Raw genomic sequence first — 10,085 nt, forward strand, 5'->3', positions numbered from 1 at the left:
AGGGGGAAAGGAGGAGGGGAGGGAGGATGGAAGGGGGTGAGGATGGAGGGGGAGGGTGTGCTAGGGAAATATGAAAAGAGGAGAGAGGTATAGCTTGTTTGGATAGAACATTTTCCCCTTTGTTAAGTTTTCTATCAGAAAGGGCACAGGCTTAAACAGAGAGGCAGATTTGGAGGGTGTGTGAGGATATTTTTCACCCAGAGGGTAGCTGGGGTATCCTCCATTGCCTGGAGATTGGAGTGGCACTTAAGTATTTAGATGAACATTTGAAACACAGCATTGTGTTGAAAAGGGGGGGGGGGGTATTACAGATGCGCACAAAATACTGTAGCTGTTGGAAATCTGAAATAAAAGCAGAAAATGCTGAAAATTCTCAGCATGTCAGACAGCATCTGTGGAGAGAGAATCAAAGTTAAGGTTTGAGGACCCTTCACTGGCACATCGTGGCTGAAGGCCTGTTTCTCAGTGATGTTCAGCACCCAGGAATGTCACAGATCCCCCTTCCCGGTCACTGAGCGATTGCCCCAGGCAGGGACGGGGTTCAAGTCCCAGGAGCACGATCTCAAATGGGGAGATTCAGGGGATGGGGGTGCCAGATCCTGACCACACGAATATTCTCCGTGCCCCCATTCAGATCCCATAGAAAGAATGACCCCACAACCCCCTCCCCTCCCCTCCCCTTTCCTCACCAGATGGTGCTAAATTTCCCTGTGGTTCTCTGCAATACATCAGGGAAGTAAAACATGGTGCACTCGGAGTAATGTCTGATCTAGCCCCCTCTCCGCTCTTAGTCCGCACCGTCAGTGTCCGTGAATCTTCTCCCTGGTGCCGGTGTGATCGGGAATAGTCTCTGCCCCAACCCCAGCCTCTCCCAATGTACACGGTCTCCTCTCCCCCGCTTCCTGCTGTAGTCTCCCTCACAACAACCTCCCTCCTGTCAGTCACTGCCCCTCTCTCCCTCAGTGTCCCTCACACGCTCCACCTCCAACTACTCTTCTCTTTCCCTCACACTCACCTCTCCCGTCAATGTCCCTCTTTCCCTCACTCTCTCTGTCCCTCTTTCCCTCACTCTCTCTCACTGTCCTCCCGATGTCTCTCACAATCTTTCTCCCACTGTCTCTTCCCTTACTGACCCCTACCCGCTCCTCACTGCCTTCCCTTCTTCCCCTCACAGACCCCTACCCGCTCCTCACTGCCTTCCCTTCTTCCCCTCACAGACCCCTACCCGCTCCTCACTGCCTTCCCCTCTCCCGTCACTGACCCCTACCCGCTCCTCACTGCCTTCCCTTCTTCCCCTCACAGACCCCTACCCGCTCCTCACTGCCTTCCCTTCTTCCCCTCACAGACCCCTACCCGCTCCTCACTGCCTTCCCCTCTCCCCTCACAGACCCCTACCCGCTCCTCACTACCTTCCCCTCTCCCGTCACTGACCCCTACCCGCTCCTCACTGCCTTCCCCTCTCCCGTCACTGACCCCTACCCGCTCCTCACTGCCTTCCCCTCTCCCGTCACTGACCCCTACCCGCTCCTCACTGCCTTCCCTTCTTCCCCTCACAGACCCCTACCCGCTCCTCACTGCCTTCCCCTCTCCCCTCACAGACCCCTACCCGCTCCTCACTGCCTTCCCTTCTTCCCCTCACAGACCCCTACCCGCTCCTCACTGCCTTCCCCTCTCCCGTCACTGACCCCTACCCGCTCCTCACTGCCTTCCCCTCTCCCGTCACTGACCCCTACCCGCTCCTCACTGCCTTCCCCTCTCCCGTCACTGACCCCTACCCGCTCCTCACTGCCTTCCCCTCTCCCGTCACTGACCCCTACCCGCTCCTCACTGCCTTCCCCTCTCCCGTCACTGACCCCTACCCGCTCCTCACTGCCTTCCCCTCTCCCGTCACTGACCCCTACCCGCTCCTCACTGCCTTCCCTTCTTCCCCTCACAGACCCCTACCCGCTCCTCACTACCTTCCCCTCTCCCGTCAGACCCCTACCCGCTCCTCACTGCCTTCCCCTCTCCCGTCACTGACCCCTACCCGCTCCTCACTACCTTCCCCTCTCCCGTCACTGACCCCTACCCGCTCCTCACTGCCTTCCCCTCTCCCGTCACTGACCCCTACCCGCTCCTCACTGCCTTCCCCTCTCCCGTCACTGACCCCTACCTGCTCCTCACTGCCTCTACCCTTGCTTTTGCCTCTCCCCTCACTGCCTGTCTTTTCCCACTGTCACTGTCGCCTGCCTCTCCCTGACATTTGGTCTTTCGCTCCATCTCTCGCTTTCTCCCATCGTCCAATCAGCGCGCAGGCAGCGAGCAACCGCACGTTTTCATTGGACAGAGCTGCAGAAGGCTGCGAACAGCGGCACGAAGACCACCAATCACAGCGCTGTCCGCTCGTCAAGGGCTACCGCCCAACCAGCAAGGCAACCAATGGGAATCGGCGAAACAGGTGACTCCCGCGGGAAGTCGCCGATGCAGCATGCAGCCAATCACAGCGCCAGCTTTGGTTGTCCGCGAACGAAACACGTGACCAGGAGACAGGCGCCCGGACCAATCCGGCGTCGAGTTGCATGGCGCCCGTTCGATCAGGGCAGCGGACGACAGTAACCCAGCCGGGCCACCTGAAAAAGGCAGTACGGTACCTCAAGCAGGCAGGCGGCACCTTTCATCAGGGACCCTCACCATCCAGGACATGCCCTTTCTGCTATTAGGGAAGAGGTACAGGAGCCTGAAAACCCACTCTCAACATTTAGAAACATTTCTTCCCCTTTGCCCTCAGATTGCTGAATGGTCAATGAACATTATCTCGTTATTCTTATTCCTCTTTTACACGATTTAGAAATTTGTTTTTGTGATATACAGTAGTATTTATTTTTGTGATACTATAATTTTGTATTGTATTGCCGCAGGAAAACAACGAATTTTACTAGAAACACTCAGTGGCCACGTTACCAGTACACCTGCTCCTTAATGCAAACATCTAATCAGACAGTCATGTGGCAGCAACTTGAAAGCATGCAGACATGGTCAAGAGGTTCAAATGTTGTCCACACCAAACATCAGAATGGGGGAAAATGGGATCTAAGTGACTATGATTGTTGGTGCCAGATGGGGTGGCTTGAGTACCTCAGAAACTGCTGATCTCCTGGGATTTTCATGCACAACTGTAAAAAAACACAAGACATCCAGTATGCAACAGTTCTAAGGATGATATTTCAGACCAAGACCTTTCATCAATCCTTTCCTGGTCCCTAATATTAAACTCTGGTCCAGTTAAAGGCCAGTGTCATCAGAACAACATCCTCCCAAGCCCAGTGACCAGGGTTCAGTCCTGGATGCGATGAACAGCAGCAATAATTGCAGAATCTGACAACAGTCACTCTTAAACTTGTAAATGGACTCTCCAAGTGTGATGGTTAAAAACTGAACGTAGAGTTACCTAAACTTCTTCCTCCCCTGGGTAAACTTGCTGGTGTTCCAGCCATGGGGAGAGGTGAGGGGATGAAGATGGACAGGGGAGGGGGAGTGGTGACAAGGGAGCAAAGGGGAAGGAAGGGTAGGGGGAGTAGGTGAGGAGTGAGGAAGGTGGAAGTGGGGGAAGAGTGAGGGTGTAGAGGAAAGGAAGGAGGGGTGGCAGGTGAGGGCATGGGTTTTGGAGAGGAGGGAATTGGGCTGAGGGGTGAGAGGAGGTGGAGAGCAGTGATGCAGTGGGAGGGAAGGAGAGGGATTGGGAAGGGCGAGAGAAGTGGGATGGCTGCTAGGGCAGGGAGGGGGAGAGAAGAGAGGAGTAGATGGGGTGAGGGGCAAGAGGAGGTGGAATGGTAAGGAAGGGGTTAAGGGGATGGGAGGAAAGGAGGGGAAGGGGTGAGGGACAATAGGAAGTGCAGAGGAGGAGTTGGTATGGGTGAGAGGATATGGGTAGGGAGAGTGGATAATGTGAGGTAGGGGTAGAGACGGGATGGGGATGTGAGCGGGGAAGGAGACAATCCAAAGATTGGAGTGGTACACCAAGAAGGCAGCACCTATCCATCAAGGACCCTCACCATCCAGGACGTGCCATCTTATCACTGCTTTCAGCGAGGACGTACAGCAGCCTGAAGACCCACACATAAAAATAATTTAGAAATGTTTTTTCCCCTCCATCCTCAGATTTCTGAAAGGTCAATGGAAAGGTCATTTTCCTCTTTTACAATACTTATTTATTTTTGTAACATTCAGTCATGATGTTGTATTGTATTGCTGCCAGAAAATTTCACTATATATGTAGTCACCACGTTATAGATACACCAGTACACCTATTCATTAGTCTAATCAGCCAATCATATGGCAGCAACTCAATGCATGAAAGCATGCAGACATGGTCAAGAGGTTCAGTTGTTGTTCAGACCAAACATCAGAATGGGGAAGAACTGTGATCTGTGACTTTGACTGTTGGTGCCAGATGGGGTGGTTTGATTATCTCAGAAACTGCTGATCTCCTGGGACTTTCACGCACAACAGTCTCTGGAATTTACAGAGAATCGTGCAAAAAACACAAAACATCCAGTATGCAGCAGTTCTGTGGGTGATATTTCAGACCGAGACCTTCCATCATTCCTTTCCATGGTTGCTGTCTGATCAGATTCCCAGTATTAAACAAAAGTCCAATTAAAGGCTAATGTCATCAGAACAACCTCCTCCCAAGCTCAGTGACCAGGGTTCAGTCCTGGATGTGATGAACATCAGCAGTAACTGAAGAATCTGACAACAGTCACTCTTAAACTTTCAAATGGACTCTCCAAGTGTGATGGTTAAAAATTCAACATACGGTTACTTAAACTTTCTCCTTCTGTGTGAACTTGCTCATGTTCCAGCCCACTGGGAGCGGGTAAGGGGAAGAGAACAGAGAGGGTAGGGAGTGGTCGGAGTGCGGAGGGGCAGACTGGGTGAGGGGGAGGGGAAGGGAGAAGGGGTAGGGGAAAGGGACAGCGTGGAGTGGGGGTGTGAGGAGAAGCAAAAGGAGAGAGAGGAGGGGATATTAGTGGAGAGGAGGATGGGGTGAAGGGCGAGAAGGGGTGGAGTGGAAGCGTGGGGGAGGTGTTTGCGGATGGGAGAAGAGTGATAGGGAAGGGTGAGACGAAAGAGAATGGGGTGGGGGCAGAGGAAGGAGAGGGAAAGGAGAATGGGTGGATGGGTGAGGGGCAAGAGGAGGGGTGGAGTGGGAGCAAGGGAGGGAGATGGGGAATAGGAGGAGGGCGATGGGGAGGGGTGAGAGGAAAGGGAATGGGGTTGGAGGAGAGTAGAGGAGGAGATGGGTGAGGGTAAGAGGAGGAGTGTAGTGGGAGAGGAAGAGGTTCGGAATGAGCAGATGGGAGGTGGGGAGGAAATGGATAGAGGGGAGTGAGGGAAGGGTGGATAATGGGAGGTAGGGTGTAGAGGCAGGAAGTAGATGTGAGAGGGAAGAAGGCAATCTACCTTGGGGGTGGGGGGTGAAACAGGACAATTCAGAAACTGAACTGGGGACAGAGAAGAGCCGACCCAGAGATCTGGGGGGAGGGGGACGCACAGTGTAGGAACAACTGATGAGGTGCAAGATCACCCAGGATCTCGGATGGAACAAGCTTCAATGGGTATCATTCAGATATTAATACTGTTTTATTCATCATCACGTCTTCCTGGTTCTCATTCCCTCCTCATCACTACAGTCTCTCTGTACAAACCCATCATCCCCTCCCCAACCCTGTACTGATCCCTCTCTGATTTCTGACCCCTAATGGTTCCCATCTCTGATCTCAGAGCAGCGACAACTGTGACCCAACCATGCCACATTAAAGATACAGTACCTCCACCTCCAGAAGGCGGCATCTATCATCGAGAACCCTCACCACCCAGGACATGCCCTCTTCTCTTTACTGCCATCAGCGAGGACGTACAACAGTCTGAAGACCCACACTCAGTGATTTCAAAACATTTCTTTCCTTCCGTCCTCACATTTCTGAAAGGTCAATGAGAAGGTAGGAATTCCTCTTTTACAATATTTAATTATTTATTTTTGTAACACACAAACAGTCGTGATTTTGTATCGTTTTGCTGCAGGAAAACAACAAATTTCACTATATATACAGTGACCATGTTGTGGGTACACCAGTACATCTGTTCGTTAATGCAAATATCTAATCAGCCAATCATGTGGCAGCAATTCAATGCATGAAAGCAAGCAGACATGGTCAAGAGGTTCAAATGTTGTCCACACCAAACACCAGAATGGAGAAGAAATGTGATCTAAGTGACTTTGATTGTTGGTACCAGATGGGGTGGTTTGGGTATCTGAGAAACTGCTGATCAACTGGGATTTTCATGTCTCTGGACAGTCTCTAGAGTTTACAGAAAATGATGCAAAAAGTAAAACACATGTCGTGAGCGTCAGTTCTGTGAGTGATATTTCAGACCGAGGCCCTTCATCATTCCTTTCCTGACCAGATCTCCAGTATTAAATAAAAGTCCAATTAAAGGCTCATGTCATCAGACCCACCTCCTTCCGTGCCCGATGACCAGGGTTCAGCTCCAGGAGTGATGAACAGCAGCAATAAATGCAGAATCTGACAGCAGTAACTCTTAAATTTGCAAATGGATTCTCCAAATGTGATGGTTAAAAATTCATCAGATTTATCTAAACTTCCTATCCTGTGAACTTGCTGCTGTTCCCACAGGTGGGAGGACCAGCTTAACCTCTTTGCTCACAAAGGACAAGTGTGTGACTTTTCAGTGTGAACTTGCTGGCGTTTCACAAGGTGAGATAACTGCGTGAATCCCTTCCCACATTCAGAACAGATGAACGGCCTCTCCCCAGTGTGAACTCGTTGGTGTTTCTGCAAGTTGATGGATGGATGAATCCCTTCCCACATTCAGAGCAGGTGAATGGCCTTTCCCCGGTGTGAACACGGTGGTGTGCTAGTAGCTCAGATGATTGAATATATCCCTTCCCACACTCAGAGCTCTCCCTAGTGTGAACTCGCTGGTGTATTATCAGGTGGGATGACTGAATAAATCCCTTCCCACACATGGAACAAATGAATGGTCCCTCGCCGGTGTGAACTCGCTGGCGTCTGATCAGGTGGGATGAATGAGTGAATCACTTTCCACACTCAGAGCAGGTGAATGGCCTCTCCCCAGTGTGAATTTGCTGGTGTGACTGCAGGTTGGATGATTCAATAAATCCTTTCCCACATTTGGAACAGGTGAATGGCCTCTCTCCAGTGTGAACTCTCTTGTGTTTCAGCAGTTGGGATGACCGAATGAATCCCTTCCCACACATGGAGCAAATGAATAGACTCTCTCCAGTAGAAACTCTCTGATGTATCAGTAGCTCAGAAGACTGGATGAATCCCATTCCACGCGCAGAGCATGTGAATGGCCTCTCCCCGGTGTGAATTCTCTGATGTGTCTTCAGGTTGGACAACTAAATGAATCCCTTCCCACATTCAGAGCAGGTGAATGGTCTTTCTGAGGTGTGAACTTGCTGATGTATCTTCAGGCTGGATGACTGAGTATATCCCCTCCCACACACAGAGCAAATGAATGGCCTCTCTCCAGTGTGAACTGGCTGGTGTTTCTGCAGGTTGGATGACTGAATGAATCCCTTCTCACACACACAGCAGGTGAATGGTCTCTCTTCAGAGTGAACTCGTTGATGTGTCTGCAGGTGGGATGAGTGAGTGAATCCTTTCCCACACGTGGAACAGGTGAATGGCCTCTCACCAGTGTGAACTCGCTGACGTAACTGCAGGTTAGATGAGCGACTGAATCCCTTCCCACACTCAGAACAAGTGAATGTTTTCTCCCTGCCATGAGCTCCCTGACGTCTCATCATGTCAAATAGATGCACGTTTAAAGCTATGCTGAGATAAGCCCTTTTTTGCAAGGATCCACAATTAAAATATTGATACTACAAAGGAAATATTTGGACACTACTTCAATGATTTGAGTACAATTTACAAGGTTCATCTCCAGGTTGGTTCATCCAAATCTCACCCCTACACTGAGCACATGTTCAAGTTCTCCAACTGGTGTGCTGTCTTCTCGAACATCGCCTCCTCCACATATAAAGATCAATGGCAGTCAAGTGCTGGTGAACTGACACGGCAGAGCTGACGTTATATTTGAGATTCCCGTACAGAATCTCTTTGTCTTTTGTACCCCTGAAAAATGTTTACAGAAGACATCAATGGGTGAAGGACAGTATTTTAGGTTAGATTATTTTAGTCTCCAAGGTGAACCCCCCAGCAAAGTCAGAGAACAACCCATCTTGTAACTAGGCACATTTCAGGCATCCACACTTGGTATCAAATTCCCAGACAGTCTGCTTGCCGAAATAAGAATAGGAATGAGTCAGCCTGCAGTTTGGATCGTCTTCTCTCCATCATTCAGTATGCCTTAACACTAAGCATGTCTCACAACCTTGCAGGGAGCACACAGTATTTACACAGCTGCACCTGGAGACTATGACCACCATGCAAAGATTTTGTTTTTTTTTCCCCTCTATGCAGCACTAATTAACATTTTAATTGACTGCAAGTAAGACCCAGTAATTCCTTTCATAGAACATAGAATAGTACAGCACAGTACAGGCTCTTCAGCCCACAATGTTGTGCCGACCCTCAAACCCTGCCTCCCATATAAGCCCCCACCTTAAATTCCTCCATATACCTATCTAGTACTTTCTTAAACTTCACTAGTGTATCTGCCTCCATCACTGACTCAGGCAGTGCATTCCACGCACCAACCACTCTCTGAGTAAAAAACCTTCCTCTAATATCCCCCTTGAACTTCCTACCCCTTACCTTAAGCCTTGTCCTCTTGTATTGAGCAGTGGTGCCCTAGGGAAGAGGCACTGGCTATCCACTCTATCTATTCCTCTTATTATCTTGTACACCTCTATCATGTCTCCTCTCATCCTCCTTCTCTCCAAAGAGTAAAGCCCTAGCTCCCTTAATCTCTGATCATAATGCATACTCTCTAAACCAGGCAGCATTCTGGTAAATCACCTCTGTACCTTTTCCAATGCTTCCACATCCTTCCTATAGTGAGGCAACCAGAACTGGACACAGTACCCCAAGTGTGGCCTAACCAGAGTTTTATAGAGCTGCATCATTACATCGCGACTCTTAAACTCTATCCCTTGACTTATGAAAGCTAACACCCCATAAGCTTTCTTAACTACCTTATCCACCTGTGAGGCAACTTCCAGGGATCTGTGCACAGGTACCCCCAGATCCCTCTGCTCCGCCACACTACCAAGTATCCTGCCATTTACTTTGTACTCTGCCTTGGAGTTTGTCCTTACAAAGTGTACCAACTCACACTTCTCTGGGTTGAACTCCATCTGCCACTTCTCAGCCCAGTTCTGCATCCTATCAATGTCTCTCTGCAATCTTTGACAATCCTCTACACTATCTACAACACCACCAACCTTTGTGTCGTCTGCAAACTTGCCAACCCACCCTTCTACCCCCACATCCAGGTCGTTAATAAAAATCACGAAAAGTAGAGGTCCCAGAACAGATCCTTGTGGGACACCACTAGTCACAATCCTCCAATCTGAATGTACTCCCTCCACCACCACCCTCTGCCTTCTGCAGGCAAGCCAATTCTGAATCCACCTGGCCAAACTTCCCTGGATCCCCTGCCTTCTAACTTTCTGAATAAGCCTACCGTGTGGAACCTTGTCAAATGCCTTACTAGAATCCATATAGATCACATCCGCTGTACTACCCTCATCTATGTGCCTGGTCACCTCTTCAAAGAACTCTATCAGGCTTGTCAGACACAATCTGCCCTTCACAAAGCCATGCTGACTGTCCCTGATCAGACCATGATTCTCTGAATATCCAGAGATCCTACCTCCATAAGAATCTCTTCCAACAGCTTTCCCACCACAGACGTAAGGCTCACTGGTCTATAATTACCCGGACTATCCCTACTAACTTTTTTGAACAAGGGGACAACATTCGCCTCCCTCCAATCCTCCGGTACCATTCCCGTGGACATCGAGGACATAAAGATCCTAGCCAGAGGCTCAGCAATCTCTTCTCTTGCCTCGTGGAGCAGCCTGGGGAATA

General features: G+C 50.0%; 1 protein-coding gene and 1 pseudogene across 1 annotated transcript in view; both read right to left on the reverse strand.

Annotated features, from left to right (window-relative positions):
- LOC140203680 (meiotic recombination protein REC8 homolog) overlaps positions 1–5,832 on the reverse strand; it is a 40,230-nt gene extending 34,398 nt beyond the window's left edge. Inside the window, exons 1-2 of the mRNA XM_072269727.1 lie at positions 5,811–5,832; positions 2,397–2,609 (exon numbers count right to left, since the gene is read on the reverse strand). Coding sequence (XP_072125828.1) covers positions 2,397–2,609; positions 5,811–5,832 — 235 coding nt within the window. The remainder of the gene's footprint in view (positions 1–2,396; positions 2,610–5,810) is intronic.
- A 796-nt stretch (positions 5,833–6,628) lies between these two features.
- On the reverse strand, positions 6,629–7,986 carry LOC140204009 (uncharacterized; annotated as a pseudogene).
- Positions 7,987–10,085: the final 2,099 nt, after the last annotated feature.

This window comes from Mobula birostris, chromosome 10 (genome assembly GCF_030028105.1).
Source record: "Mobula birostris isolate sMobBir1 chromosome 10, sMobBir1.hap1, whole genome shotgun sequence".
In the NCBI taxonomy this organism is placed as follows: domain Eukaryota; kingdom Metazoa; phylum Chordata; class Chondrichthyes; order Myliobatiformes; family Myliobatidae; genus Mobula; species Mobula birostris.